At 40.0% G+C, this 16,041-nt stretch overlaps 2 protein-coding genes and 1 pseudogene across 2 annotated transcripts; 1 reads left to right on the top strand and 2 right to left on the bottom strand.

Moving 5' to 3' along the window:
- Positions 1-564: 564 nt before the first annotated feature.
- LOC135886314 (olfactory receptor 10A4-like) lies at positions 565-1,548 on the top strand. The gene has a single exon (XM_065414124.1). The coding sequence runs from the start codon at positions 568-570 to the stop codon at positions 1,546-1,548; it is 981 nt and encodes a 326-aa protein (XP_065270196.1). The 5' UTR covers positions 565-567.
- A 4,005-nt stretch (positions 1,549-5,553) lies between these two features.
- On the bottom strand, positions 5,554-6,467 carry LOC135886035 (olfactory receptor 10A7-like; annotated as a pseudogene).
- A 5,993-nt stretch (positions 6,468-12,460) lies between these two features.
- LOC135886313 (olfactory receptor 10A7-like) lies at positions 12,461-13,456 on the bottom strand. Its single transcript, XM_065414123.1, has one exon. It carries the CDS (start codon positions 13,454-13,456, stop codon positions 12,461-12,463), a length of 996 nt encoding a protein of 331 aa, XP_065270195.1.
- Positions 13,457-16,041: the final 2,585 nt, after the last annotated feature.

Here is a 16,041-nt window from a genome sequence, read left to right as displayed (position 1 = left end):
TATAACTTCAAATACAAAAATGATACATGCATACAGATAGCATAATCATAACCAGCAAAACATAACCTTTTTATAGACACCTCACTCAACAACCTTTGTACAATATTTGCTGCAAATATAGAACAGTGGTTGCAACAATGGTCATATTTTAATAAGATAATATCACACCTGTATGATACCAAAGGAGACCAGAGTTCGAGTTGGAAGAAATGGAGATTGCATTTGGTTGTATTAACAAGGGTTGTGGCTAATGAAATGTCAAGTTACTTTTAAGCTGACATCAGATGCCTCAAGCATCAGAGATACCAAGAAATGCATGTTCGCTGTCCGGAGTATCAGGTCAAAAATAACATTAGTAATCACCAGGAAAATGGGAGTTTAAATTATAATCTTTATAGGCTTAAATTATTGACTCTATATTAAATTTCTAACTTCATCAAATAACATTGCAAAGCTTTGTTTAACTATCATTTTGGGACTGGTCATGGAAAACAGAGTGAGGGGAAATCAAACAGTGACAGAATTCATTTATTTATTATTGTGAGTTATTTTCTGTAGATATAACGCATGGAAGACTCCAAATGGGGAAATCAAACAGGCGTCACAGAATTCATCCTCCTGGGATTTGGAAATCTCCCTGAACTGCAGGTCCTTCTCTTCCTGCTGTTTCTAGTGATCTACATTGTGACCATGGCTGGGAACATCCTCATTGTTGTGCTAGTTGTGGGTGATCAGCACCTTCACACCCCCATGTACTTCTTCCTGGGGAACTTGTCCTGCTTGGAGATCTGTCACACCTCCACCATCCTGCCCAGGATGCTGGCCAGTCTCCTGACTGGGGACAGAACCATTTCTGTTGCGGGCTGTATTGTACAACTGTATTGCTTTGCTTGTCTGGTAGCTACAGAATGTTGTCTCCTAGCAGTGATGTCTTATGATCGGTATTTAGCCATATGCAAACCCCTGCATTATGCAGCCCATATGAATGATCAGTTTTCCCTCCAGCTAGCAGTTGGGTCTTGGCTAAGTGGCTTTACAGTCAGTACCAACGCAGCATGTTGGATGTCACAAATGATTTTCTGTGGGCCCAATGAAATTGACCATTTCTTTTGTGATTACATCGCATTGCTCAAATTGTCCTGCAGTGACACCAGCAAGATGGTTCTTGTGATCTTCCTTCTCTCCTTCATAATGATTCTTCTTCCATTTCTCTTAACCCTGACATCTTACGTGTGTATCATCAGCACCATCTTGAGAATCCCTTCCACCACGGGGAGGCAAAAGGCTTTTTCCACATGCTCCTCTCACCTCATCATGGTCACAATTTTCTATGGGACCCTAATCATTGTGTACATGCTCCCAGACACTGCTGAATTGCGAGACCTGAACAAAGTGCTCTCTGTCTTCTACACTGTCCTGACTCCCCTGGCCAACCCCCTCATCTACAGCCTGAGAAACAAAGAGGTCAAGGAGTCCCTGAGAAAAGCTCTAAGTAAGACTATGACTTTTATAACCAATCACAAACTATGTTGTAGGCATTTATGGTAAGTTGCAATCAAATATATAGAAAGGGAGCTCATCATGCGATGCAATGTAGCAAACCACGGCTCATGTGGGTGTCCTTAATTATTAGAGCTGTTCTATTACCTATAGTAAGACCCCAAGTGTGAGGAAGGGCCAGTTTAAAAGTATGGACTGCAGGGCCAGTATAGGTTGACTCATAAGATATAGTCTGGATGGACCCTGGATCTGCTTGGGGTAATGTGAGTCAAACGAGCTTCACTGAAAGATGGGCAGGGATTTTAGGGGTTTAAGTAGCGATGAATTTCTCCTCAGTACAGACGGTCTACATGAGGTATACATTGTTTGCAGCGTTGTTGTAGCTGTGTTTGTCCCAGGGTATTAAAGACACAAGTTGGGGGAGGTGATATCTTTTAGTGGACCAACTTCTGCTGGTGAAAGAGGCAAGCTTTTGCGCTTACATGGAGCTTTTCTTCAGGTCGGAGAAAGGTACTCAGAGAATCACAGCTAAATAGAAGGGTGGAATAGATAAGGAGTTAACACATGTTGCAAGAAATCATTGAAAGTGAAGTAGGCAGTTAACACTTCTACAATAATCGGACAAAGTGGGGTTAGTGGGTTACAAATAGTTATAATGTGCCAGAAATCCAGTGTCTTTATTAAGAACATGCTTTTTGCTGTCTAGCAGATTTATGAATGTAAGTATAATTAAAAATTACAATGCATACTCACTGGGGGCCACATCCTGAAAGAAATCTTTCCCAAACTCCTTCTTTTGGCCTTCAAACAACCCCCCAACATCACCAACCTCATTATCAGAAGCTCCCCACCAGGATCCACCAAAACAAAGCAGCACCAGCCCCTGCCATAACAACAGATGCAAAACTTGGAGACATATATCCACTGCTACAATGGTCAATATCCTCACAAGGCACCTTTCAAGATCCATGGGCCTAACATGTGGTGTACCTCATCCAGTAGGCATTCTCAGAGCAAGCCCAACTGCACACAAAATGTCAGGGAGAGGAGGCAGCTTCTCTTATAAGCTTTAGCCCACTGTTCAGGGCACTCACCAAAAATATGGGAGACCCCCAGGTCAGTTTCACTCTCTGCCTGAGAAATAGAAGGATTCAAACATGGGCTTTCTATGTTTTGGCTACATGCTCTAACCACTGACTTAAAGGTAGGTTTGAAGGATGAGATTTTTATCGGTAAATGAGGGTAAACATCAATTTCACCCTACACACACAAAACAACAAAAATATTTCCTTTGAATAGAAATTTATGGATAGGCAAAGTAAGACAAATGCTGCTTGGGAACTTATTAGAATTTGATGTAAGGATATTTACCTTGTATATTTTGTCATGTGATTTCAGTTTCTGTTTTAGTGATTATAAAGCTTTAACTTTTTGAAATTAATGTCTCCTGTCATTAAATAATGACCCACTCTCTTGTCTGTGTCCCCCCATTATTTCCCACAACTATGAACATTTAAACTGATAAAAATCAGAAAAAAATACTTACAACTTATGATGTTGCACAACTGTGATAATGCAAATTGATAAAAATAGAAAAATGCTTATAAACAAACATCAATATTATGCATCAAAATTATACAAAAATAAAAACTGAATTTTACCAAGCCTAATTTAAGGAAATCCTGATATGGTGCTCTTCCAGTCTCTCCTGTTGAATCTGTTCCACTTTATACAAGGAATTAAATATGCATTGGGCCTCATAGCGAATGAGAATGACTTTTCTGTATACCCTAGTGGTCAAGGGAGTCACTTCAGAGCTGGAAAATCCCTTCTCCTGATTGACCCAAGAGGGGAATTGAACTTGGGTCTCCGACAGCCCAAGTGGTTTTCTAACTGCTGGGCTAAATTTTATAATGGAAGAGGCTGCTATTACTTAATTTTATCCTATGTCTCCTTCTGGCCATTATATGCATGCAGAGCCTGCCTAGTGGATAAGGCTCCTCAGATGAGACAGGGTGGGGAACACCAATCTTCACAGTTTTTTTGATCATGCTGCAGCTTTGGTGTCAAATGGGCATGCCTAGAGGCAGAAATTTAGGCACTAAGGAAATGTTGACAGTACAAATTTAGGTGCCATGGGCCAGATTTTTAAAGGTATGGATTTCAATGGGTGTTTAGATGCTTTTGAAAATCCCACTAGGCACCTAAATACCTTTAAAAATCTGGCCATTAGTTAGTTTAGGTGCCTACAGAGTTTATTGGCAGAAGAACAGGTGTTTGTGGATTGGAGTGGTGCCTAAAGCTGCCTAAATCTCATCTTGAGGTGCTAAGTCCCTTTGTGGATCTGGGCTTTGGTGACCAGCAGGGGTGAAAGTGAACCAGTAAGGGCCGGTATGGCATACCGGTAAGAACTGCCCTGGCCCATACCTAGCCCACATTAAAGCACTTTAATGTCCCTGCCCCTTTTGCCTCCCCTGTAGGGTTCTTACCAGCAGGGCTGCCTACAGGGGAGGCAAGCTTTAAGGACTGTCCTTTGCTGTGGCAGTACTTTAATGTCCCTGCCCCTTTTGCCCGCCCCCAGCCTCCGACAGGCGGGGTGGGGCAGAGGGATCAGCTGCCCTGGGGCCAGCAATTTAAAAGGGCCTGGGGTTCCGGACGCTGCTGCCGCTGCCACAGCAGTGGCATCTGAAGCCCCGGGCCCTTTAAATCAACATGGGAGCCCCAGCAGGCCAGGCGGCCTAGAAGGGCTGGCTGGGGGATGCTGACCCCCAGCCCCGCCCCTTCCACCTGAGGCCCGCCCCGGCCCCATACCAGTAAGTGTCCTGACTTACTTTTACCCCTGGTGACCAGACATCATTTTCACCTGCTCTGCTGCTACCAGTCCTATTATTTATTGAGAGCCTTACACAATGGGTCTGAGACATCAGTGTGTTACTCCACTTTCAACATCCTTGCCATGATTCAGCCCCCTCCTTCATGCCAGTACAATGGCTTTAATTTCAAAAGTTTCAAGCATTTTTTCTCATGAAAAGTGGACCTAGAATGAAGAAATTGGAAAACAACCAGCCAAATGGCCTACTATATAGGGACCAATTCTACAAAGGAGAGTAGAATATGAATGTCCATTGCCTTGCACCTTGCGTACTCATTCACACCTCTGAATGAGACTATAAATGCGTAGTTCCTATTTCTCCTCTCATTTATGCCTCTGATGTCAATGCAGTCATTTCTGATTTACACCAGAGTCTTTTAGAGAGGAACCAGGACCTATCATTCTATTCTGGTAGCATTTTACATCTGCTCTGTCATTCTTCTGTACAGGTGTAATCCATTACAGAAGACACAAGGTCATGGAAAATCATGCCCGCATATACCGTGGTTTATTTCAAACCTTGGAAAACAGGGCAGTGGTGAATGAGAATTCAGAAGGAAGTTTCCTCACATGTGGACACTTCTCCCAGGAAGGAATGACTGAACTACCAGCTTACTTTGCCACAGTCAACCAACCATTCATGATTAAATTAATAGCTGCTGGTCAGCATTGACCTTAAATTTGCAATCAACCTAGAGGTAATGCTGTTCATATCTCTTTCCCAGATCTAGGCAATCCGTTCGCAATAAATACACGTAATTAGAGGACAATCATGTGCACATATCATCTAACATACAATGATTTGACATACAGAACATCAACATTTTTTTCCAAAATCAGATTTTTCAACAACATTTTTCATTGTAAATTTTAGCTGAGATGAAAAAAAAAATCTATGCATATTAATCTGAATTGTAGATGAGTTTTTGTAATTTTTCTCTGTGTGCTTCAAGCAGCTACAGAGACAAGCATCATTTCTGAAACTTTGGTGACTTTTTTGGCCAAAATGTTTAATTTCAAGCCCAACAAAAAATTGACAAAATGTTAACATTTTTGCATGTTTCATTTTGCAGTGTTTGGACACTAGTTCAACTGTAACATTGAATGCCATTGCTGTCAATGGAGCTACTCCAAATTTGCACAATTGTGTAACTGATATCAGAACAAGATCTGTGTCCAAATTACTTTCTGTGAGAAAATATTTTTCTCTTCATCCTGTTCCCCTACAGTCTCCTTAGAGCCCCTTTCACTTCCTTGTTCCTCAGGTGATAGATAAAGGGGTTCAAGGTGGGGGTGTATATGAGAGCCAGCACTTTGTTGCTGGCTGGTGAGTCAGTGAACTTGGGTCTTAAATAGATCAGGCTGCCACTCTCGTAATACAATGTCACCACAATGAGATGTGAGGAGCAGGTGGAGAAGGCTTTGTGTCTGCCTTCAGTCAATGCCATCTTTAAGATGGTGGAGATGATAAAGGTGTAGGACACAATAATGAGAGAAAATGGAGTGAAGATAACCAGTATCGTAGCTGTAAACAACTGCATTTCATACTGAGATGTGTCAATGCAAGAAAGCTTAATCAATGGGGGAATATCACAGAAGAAATAGTTAATCTGATTGGATCCATAAAATGGCAAGGTCAAAACCCAGGCTGTCTGTACTAGGGACACCACATTACCACTGAACCATGAGAGAACTGTCAAGGAAAGGCAGACCCTCCCGTTCATGATAAGCCTGTACATCAATGGGTTGCATATAACCATGTAGTGGTCATACGCCATGGCAGCCAGTAGGAAGCACTCTGAGGCCCCAAAGAATAGCAGGAAATACATTTGGGCAACACAGCCCACCAGCATCTTGGGGACAGTGCCTGAGGTGTAGCAGATCTCCAGGAAGGATAAGACTCGGAGAAAGAAATACATGGGGGTGTGAAGGGCTGTGTCCATGGTGATGAGTTCCCCATCAGGGTAATGGTGTAAATGAACAGATAGATGGAGAACAGAGGCACCTCCAGCTCACGGTAGTTGGATAATCCTAGTAGAATGAATTCAGTCACCGTGGTGAGGTTCCCCCTTCTTGATTCCTTTGCATATTTCATCTGTGGGAGACAATTAATAAGAAGATATCATGTGAAGAAATGACCCACTGAAGGAAATAAGGAGAAATAGTCAAAGGCTCACATGGAATTTAGGGTCCCAACTCCCATGGCCATTCAATGGGAGTTGGAGCCCAGATCCTCAAAGATATGTCAGTGGCTAAACTTTCATTGTTTTCTATGCGAGAAAAAATGTCTCAAGGGAAAGAATCATTCCCGAAAGTTCACAGTTTCAGTGTAAAATATCAGGACTGCCTGGAACGGGCCCCTCAACTAGATGGACAGACTCACAGACAGAGCAACACAATGACGGAAAGATCAATAGCTAGATAGACCAATAAACCAATGGATAGATGGACAGATTTCATGTAAACCCAAGTTACTTGTTTACATTCTATTTTGTTTCAAGTTCCTTTAACCATCCCACCTTCCCTACTGCCCAACTTTGCTGATTTGCACCAGCTGAGTATTTTACCAGTAGAATCACATCTGATCTTCACAGAGCTTACTGTCCTGCTCAGTGAATGCCAAAGAATAATACTGAGATTCTATAAAAAGCTAACTTTCCATCCACCATGACCAGCTGGAATTTTAAAGCACTTGAGGGCTTTATACTGAAAAGTCAGGGAAGATGGACATGACACTTCTCCTCTTTGTGCTTTAGTTTCTCCAGCTATAGAAAGGGATGATAAGTTTTACGTATCCCTCAGTGGAATTCTGAGGCTAAATTAATTAATATTTATAGAATTATAGACGTGTAGGACAGGAAAGGACCTCAATAGGTCAACTAGTCCCATCCGCTGCACTCAAGGCAGGACTAAGTAATAACTAGACCATTCATGACAGGTGGTTGTCTAATCTGTTTTTAAAACCTCCAGTGACTGAGATTCCACAACTCCCTAGTCAATTTGTTCTAGTGCTTAACTAACTTGATAGTTAGGAAATTTTTCCTAATATCCAATCTAAACCTCTCTTGCTGCAATTTAAACACATTGCTTCTTGTCCTATCCTCAGAGGTGAACAAAAACATTTTTGGCCTTCTTCTTTGTAACCTTTCATATACTTGAAAACTATTATCACTTCAGTCTTCACTTTTCCAGACTAAACAAACCCATTTTTTTTTCAATCTTCCCTCATAGGTCATATTTTCTAAACCTTTAATCATTTTTGTTGCTCTCCTCTTGACTTTCTCCAATTTGTCTACATCCTTCCTGAAATGTGGCACCTAGATCTGGACACGGTACTCCAATTGAGGCCTCATCAGCACAGAGTAGAGCGGAAGAACTACTTCTCGTGTCTTGCTTACAATATACCTGCTAATCCCAGAATGATGTTAGTTTTTTTTGTAACACTGTTACACTGTTGACTCATATTTAGGTTGTCATTTCCCAGTTTGTATCCGTGCAACTGATTGTTCCTTCCTTAGTGGAGTACTTTGCATTTGTCCGTATTGAATTTCATCCTGTTTACTTCAGACCGTTTCTCCAGTTTGTCCAAATCATTTTGAATTTTCATCCTGTCCTCCAAAGCACTTGCAATCCCTCCCAGCTTGGTATCATCCAAAAATGTTATCAGTATACTCTCTTTTCCATTATCTAAATCATTGATGAAGATATTGAACAAAACTGGACCCAGTACTGATCCCTGCGGGACCCCACTCATTATGCCCTTCCAGCATGATCTCAACTACTGATAACTACTCTCTGGGAATGGTTTTCCAAACAGTTATGCATCCACCTCATAGTAGCTCCATATAGGTTGTATTTCCCTAATTTGTTTATGAGAAGGTCATGTGAGACAGTATCAAAAGCTTTGCTAAAGTCAAGACATACCACATTTAGTGCTTCCGCCCATCCACAAGCCTTCTTACTGTCATTTGATTTGACATGATTTGTTCTTGACAGTGACAGTAACTTATCATCTTCCAGGTGTTTAAAGATTGATTGCTGGATTATTTGCTCCTTTATCTTTTCAGGTACTGAAGTTATGCTGACTGGTCTGTAGTTCCCCAAGTTTTCCTTACTCCTCTATTTATAGATGGGCACTATATTTGCCCTCTTCCAGTTTTGTGGAATCTCTCCCATCTTGTATGACTTTTCAAAGATAATATAGCTCAGTGATTTGAGCATTGGCCTGCTAAACCCAGGGTTGTGAATTCAATCCTTGAGGGGGCCACTTAGGGATCTAGGGCAAAAACAGTACTTGGTCCTGCTAGTGAAGGCAGGGGGCTGGACTCGATGACCTTTCAAGGTCCCTTCCAGTTCTAGGAGATAGGATATCTCCATTAATTTATTTATTTTAGATATCTCCTCAGTCAGTTCCTTGAGTATTCTAGGATGTATTTCATCAGTCCCTGCTCACTTGAAGACCTCTTACATGTCTAAGCAATTTTTAACTTGTTCTTTCCCTATTTTAGCCTCAGATCCTAACTCATTTATAGACCATGTTGAGATCCTCAAGTAGCGGGTGGTATGGAAATGCAAATTGATATTCTTATTATTGAATCAAAGACATTCCTAAATAACTGTTGATAATTCAAGTAAAAATGGAATTGATTATTTTTTCATAATATATGGACAAGAGCCAAAATTGATTGATTTTTTTTTAAATAAAGGCTCATAGAAAACTGGAGATAGTAAAAAGGAGAAGGGAAAATATGAATATTGTTGTGGGGGAAGGGAATTAAACAATCTAAAATATGAAGAAACTTCCAGAGACTTGGAGTATGTGACTATATGACTGCCAGAAAATATAACAACTATGGATAGACATGTAGAGGGTTGTAAAGGAGAGTAGAGCTGATTGAAACATTTCAGATGAATGTTTTTGGTAAGAAAATGCTGATTAAACAAAATCTGAATGTTCACCTGGAATGTTTTATTTTTATCTAAATTTGTTTGGGAAATTCATATTGTGGGGGGAAATGATTTAATCTTTATCATTTTAAATATAATATAATATAATATAATATAATATAATATAATATAATATAATATAATATAAATTTCAACTTATTAAATCCTCCCAACATTTTTACCTTATTGAAATGCTATATTTCAGAATATTTTGTTTCATTGAAAAAATCTGAAATGTTGACTTTTTGGCCTGATTTGGGATAAAACCAAATTCTGAAATTATTAATTTTTTCCAGGACAGAAATTCAGTTTTTTAGACTAGCCCTGAAAAAGGTATAAGGCATTGTTCCTATTCTTATTTGTGATAATAGTAATGATGACTAACTAGCCAGTTCTTTGAGACCTTACTGATTACCATCTGAATTGTTCCCTGAGCAATTCCACAGAAACCAATGTGATTATTTATGGAACAAGGTCCCATTCAGGCTGAAAGTATTAAAATATGTCCCCTAACATTTATACAGCACCTTCCAACTCAGGTTCTCTGAGCAACTAACATCAGTTGTGCCAGCTTCACAACCTCTGGCTGTGGCAGGTCAGTATTTACCCCACTTTTGCAGATGGAGAAACTGAGGCACAAAGAGGAAAGAAGCGATTCTCCATCAAGGTCCCACAACTAGCTTGTGGTGGGGGCAATAAGAGATTCTGGATCTCATGAGTTGCCCAGGTCTAAGCACAGAATTACCCCTGAATATACCCTATACATATGAGAGTGTAACCCTCAGCAGAAACCCAGTGATATGACCGATCATATTACACACATGGGGGCCATGTCTCTATACAGAGACAGACAAGCTTTTTATTTCATGCACCCACTTCCATTCTAAAGACAGAAGTAAAGTCTTCATGAATAAAGAGGCTGCAGAGACCACAGCCTGGACACCTTGGATTTCAGGAAAAAAACAACATCTGTAAGGGATCACTTAAAGCCGACCGCTACAATCTAGAAAACTTTGCCACATGAGGTGGCTTATTCATGTGTGCCTTTGCAAAATTGAGCCCTGGATAAATGTCTGATAAAGTAGACAATCCTATCGCTAAACACTTCTAGATTTCCAGAATCAGGAAGATCTGTGTAAAATTAAAATGTAATTGGCAATAACTTAATTCAGTGTCTGAGATCTCTGAAAATCATGGGGAATTAAAAATAATTAAATAAAGATAACAATTAAATAAAAAGAGGACATATACTTCATCATTAGTATTAATTCTATGCAATCGCTTTCTACAAATAAAGTAATAAAACACAATACAAACTCTCAGTTGCCTTCACGTTAATTATAAGATACTGGTTTCTCCCTTTATTGATTGCCAGACTCTGCCAGATATGGAACTATGTCTGTCTGATTTACTAGAGTGGTAGGTTCTGGTTTGCATTGTTTGTGGGACACCTTTTCTTTCTTTCTTTCTTTCTTTCTTTCTTTCTTTCTTTCTTTCTTTCTTTCTTTCTTTCTTTCTTTCTTTCTTTCTTTGAACTGAGATAATATCTAGGAGTCCCGATCATGCATCAGGACCACATTGTTCTATGCTCTGGACAAAACCCGAGCAAAAAGACAACCCTTGTCCCATCGAACTTCCAGTATAATTACATCATTTCCCAATCTGTATGCCTGTTGGAAGATTTTACATTATTATTTGATGCCCTGGGGATGGCTAATGTTAGGAATTTCCAAAGAGAGGCACCTATTTAATTGCAGTTTTTAATTTCTTCAGGAAAGCAAGAAAAATACTCAGGACCGATCCTCAGCCTGTGTACATTCTCTGCTACAATTTAGAATGTATCGTGGGTTTCTGTACTGAGATAGCTCAAGGCACAATGCAACTTTCTCTTTTGGACTAGTCCCAAAGGAGGGCTCATTACTCTCATTTAGAAGAGACTTGTGCTTTTGGAAGTGAAGAAATAAGTTTCCTCTCTATTCTCCCCATGTCCCTGGTTTTATTCGATTCATACAGTAACTGTGTGTGTTGTTTGTAATGCCTGGGTACACACTTCACTGATTGAGCACCACCAGAATACAGAGAAAAGTCCTGATTCTGTCTACATTATTTATGTTGAGCTGTACAGTACTGTCCACGGTAGCCCAATGAAATCAAGTAAGCTTCTTGCATGGAGTAACACCTACCTCAAGAAGATCAACTTGTTTGCTTTCAGGATCTTCATAAGGTGAGCAACATTCCTATGTATAGTCCTGTCCTATGTATACCTCATCTCCACCATCCTGAGATATGCTCTATGAAGTGGAAACTTTTTCCACCTGTATGTCTCACCTGACCATCCTCCTCCTGTTCTGTGACACCCATGTTGGGCCCATCTCCAGCTACTCGCTGAATAATGACAGGGTGTTGCCTGTGCTTTACAACACAGTCACCTCTCATGCTGAAGCCGTTGAGCTACACCCTGAAGAACAGGATGTGAAAGTGGAACTGAGAAAAGCCTTGCTGGGGAAATTGTATTTGCAATGAAATTGGAAAGGTTTTTCTCTAGGGCTTGTGAATATCTTCTCAGTGCTAAAGGACTCTCCTTTTCTCATTTCATTTTCTGCTCTGTGTTTAGTAGAAATGGTGAAAAAATTACAAAACAAATGAAGTTACTTTCATTTGGTAACTTCAAATGGACCTCTTTTTGTCTTTTTCTTGAAATTTTCTATTGTACTTTATTGTTTATTATTCATGCTCATTTTCTACAATTTTAGTGAAATTTTGTTCAAAATCATTCTCAAAATGGTTAGCTTGCAGCACATGAACATTGTTTTCCAAAATTAGCTTTTTTAACAACATATTTCATTGCAATTTTGAGTTAAAATGAAAAAAAATCCATGCATATTCACATTAAATGTAGATGAATTTTTGTGATTTTTCTCTGTGTTTCAAGCAGCAGTATATATGATCAACATTTCTGAAACTTTGATGCCTTTTTCTGGCCAAAATTTCTAATTTCATCCCCCCCAGAAAATTGACAAAATGTTTTCAACATTTTTGTGCGTTTCATTTTGCAGTTTTCAGAAACTACTTCAATGGTAGCAGTGAATGGCATTGACATCAAAGGAACTACTCAAGATTTATACAGTTGGATAACTGATCTCAGAACAAGACCTGTATCCCAATTATTTTCTTTGAGAAAATATTTTTTCCTTTCAGCCCATCCCACAACAATCTCCACACAGCCCCTTTCACCTCATTGTTCCTCAGGCTGTAGACTATAGGGTTCAAGATGGGGGTGATGGTTGTATACATCAGAGCCAGCACTTTGTTGCTGTCCGGTGAGTTAATGGACTTGGGTCTTAAATAGATCAGGCCACTGCTCCCATAATACAATATCACCACAATGAGGTGTGAGGAGCAGGTGGAGAAAGCTTTGTGTCTGCCATCAGCCGAAGCCATCTTTAAGATGGTGGAGATAATAACAATGTAGGACACAAGGATGAGAGAAAATGGAGTGAAGTTGACCAGTATAGTAGCTGTAAACAACTGCATTTCATATGAAGAGGTGTCAGTGCAAGAAAGCTTAAGCAATGGGGGAATGTCACAAAAGAAATAGTTAATCTGATTGGACCCACAAAATGGCAAGTTGAAAACCCAGGTTGTCTGTACTAGGGATACCACGTTACCACTGAACCAAGAGAGAACTACCAATGAAAGGCAGACCCTCCTGTTCATGATGAGCCTGTACCTCAATGGGTTGCATATGGCCACATAGCGGTCATACGCCATTGCAGCCAGAAGGAAGCACTCAGAGATTCCAAGGAAGAGCAGGAAGTACATTTGTGCAGCACAACCCACATAGGAAATGCTCCTGTTGTCTGAGAGGAAGTTCACCAGCATCTTAGGGATGGTGACCGAGGTGTAGCAGATCTCCAGGAAGGATAAGACTCGGAGAAAGAAATACATAGGGGTTTGAAGGGCTGTGTCTATGGTGATGAGGATGATGAGGATGTTCCCCATCAGGGTAATCAAGTAAATTAACAGATAGATGGAGAACAGAGGCACCTGCAGTTCATGGTGGTTGGACAATCCCAGTAGAATGAATTCAGTCACCGTGGTGAGGTTCCCCATTCTTGATTCCTTTGCATATTTCATCTGTGTGAGACAATAAATACCTAGATATCATGTGAAGAAGTGACCTACTGCAGGAAATAAGGAGAAATAGTCAAAGGCACACACTCTCCAGTGGACATTCTATGAGAGTTGGGGGTCATGTCCTCAAAGATATTTCAGTGGCTCACTCCCTTTGATTTCTATGGGAGTTAGGCACCTAAATACCTTTAAGGATCTTTACCTGGGTGTTTTACTGCCCCATGTGCATTTTGTTGGTGATGGTAATGCAGCATTAAGGTCTGTATATTTGCCTGAGATAGACTTTTGGGTTTTGTTTGGCCATTTGAATTTTGAGGTCTTTAAAACACAATTGTTTATGTCTTACTATCATGTGTGAGCAAAGAACAAAGACACCATATGTTGCTTCTGCCTAGCCAGTTGGAGTTACAGCCCAATAAGAAAAGATAAGAAATAGAATTAAAATGTTGCTGGGCATGGTGGGCGGTTGATATACATATGTAGAATTCCTTTCCCAAGACAAGGTCAAACAACCAGTTGGGAGGGGTGAGGTGGATGGGCAGAGGTATAAGAAACACCAAAAGCCAAAGAAATGGTGACCCTGGCTGAAACACAACCTCACTCTCTACCCCTCCCATGGGATAAAAAAGAGGTGGTACTGAAACCTCCAGACTCACGACCCTCCAAAACAGAACATGACCATAAATTGTAAGGGGTGGGACCAGGGTTGTGCACTAGAGGTATAATTAAACCTGCTTAGAAGGAGGAGGTGGGAAAAAAGATCAAATAAAGCTCTACAGGTGTACAGAGATGTGGATTATGCTTGCTTAGCAACCCTAGTAAACATCGCATTGCCTGCACTTTGGACTCCGGCCTTCTGTTTTCTGTCTGCGTGACAAGAGCCAAGGGAGGCTGAGGGGAAGCCCTAATACCTCTGAAAATGTTCCCCCAAAGTCACTGCCGCAAATTCTTCCTTCACTTCACCAAGTGCAAATCCCCTTTAGGCTCCTTCCAAAATCCCAGTCTGTGTTGGCTGGCATTTCTGTATTCTAGATGTGGCCAGAAAATGAGAGAAAATGTCTCAAGGGAAAGTATCACCCCCACAAAGTTCATTGTTTCTGTGTAAAAAATCAGGACTTCCTGGAATGTGCCTTTCAGACAGACAGACTCACAGACAGACCAATAGAAAATCAGACAGACACACAGGGAGACCAATAGAAAGACACATAAGCCAATAGGTAGATTGACCAATAGACTAATGGGTAGATGGATAAATTTCACTAAACTGTTTCAATTTTATCCTCTTTCAAATTCCTTTAACCATCCCATCTTCTTTCCTGCTACATTAAGCATGCACAGTGATTGATTGTTGGTAATACTAAGAAATGGATTGACTACACTATGTTCTAATTGGAACACTGCATAGACTCGCAGGGGCCACAGATCAGCAAAACTACTTTGAAGTAGATGGAGCTACATTGATTTGCACGATGAGTATTTTCCCTCTTCTCGGTGAATGCGAAAGAATAATACTGAGATCCTGCAAAAGAACAAACTTTCCTTTCAACATGACAGGTGGAATTTTAATGCACCTAAGGGCTTTATACTAAAATGTCAGAGAACATGGGCATGCTGCTTCGCTTCTTTTTGCCTTCGTGTCTCCACCTATAAAAAGGGATGATGACTTTTACTTATCCCTCAGCACAGTTGTGGGGCTAATTTTGTTAATGTTTATAGTACCCTTTGAGTTTCTGAGATGACTGTTCCTATGGAAATTCAAAGTGACATTCTTATAATTGAATCAAAGATGTTCCCAAATAACTGTTGATCATTCAAATTCAAATAGAATTGATTATGGTTTAATAATATATGGTCCAAAGCCCATTTTGATTTTTTTGGTTGGGAGGTGGGGGGGTTAAAGAAAAGGCTAATAGAAAACCTGAGAGAGTACAAAAGAGAGGTAAAAAGTCTGATTCTTTTTTGTTTGGGAAGGGAATTAAAAGATCTAAACTATGAAGAAATTTCCAAAGACCTGCAGTATGCGACTGCAGGATTGTAAGGAAATGTGACAACTGTGTATGGAGAAGGAGAGGGAAACTAAAAAAAAGCAGAGTTGGTTAAAAATTTTCAGAGGAATTTTTTTTGTAAGAAAATGCTGATTAAAGAAAATCTAAATATTTAGCTTTCATGTTCTCATTTTGTCTTAATTGTCTATGGGAAATTGATCAGGTTGAAATGTTTTGTTTCAGGTGTATCATTTAAACAATAATATAATCAAAACAATAAAGTCAACATGAAATGTTAAACCTTGTTTAACGCCCACCCCCCAACATATTCACCTTATAGAAATGCAATATTTCAGAATATTTTGTTTCACAAAAAAGCCCTGAGATTTTGACTTTTTGGTCTGATCTGGGATTAAACCAAATTTTGAACTGTATGATCTTCTGGGACAGAAATTCCATTTTTAGACCACCTCTGAGAAATGTATAAGGCATTGTTCCTATTCTTATTTGTAATTATAATAATGATAAGTAACTAGGCAGTAATTTAAGCCCTTACTGATTAGATTTTGACTTGTTCCATGAACAGTTTCACAGATACCAATG

Source organism: Emys orbicularis, chromosome 12, assembly GCF_028017835.1.
Source record: "Emys orbicularis isolate rEmyOrb1 chromosome 12, rEmyOrb1.hap1, whole genome shotgun sequence".
NCBI lineage: Eukaryota > Metazoa > Chordata > Testudines > Emydidae > Emys > Emys orbicularis.
This window is presented reverse-complemented; position numbering and strand designations above follow the sequence as displayed.

What these genes read in the sequence shown, in the direction of transcription:
- LOC135886314 (XM_065414124.1), top strand. Translation starts at nt 568, where the DNA reads ATGGAAGACTCCAAATGGGGAAATCAAACAGGCGTCACAGAATTCATC.
- LOC135886313 (XM_065414123.1), bottom strand. Translation starts at nt 13,456, where the DNA reads ATGAAATATGCAAAGGAATCAAGAATGGGGAACCTCACCACGGTGACT.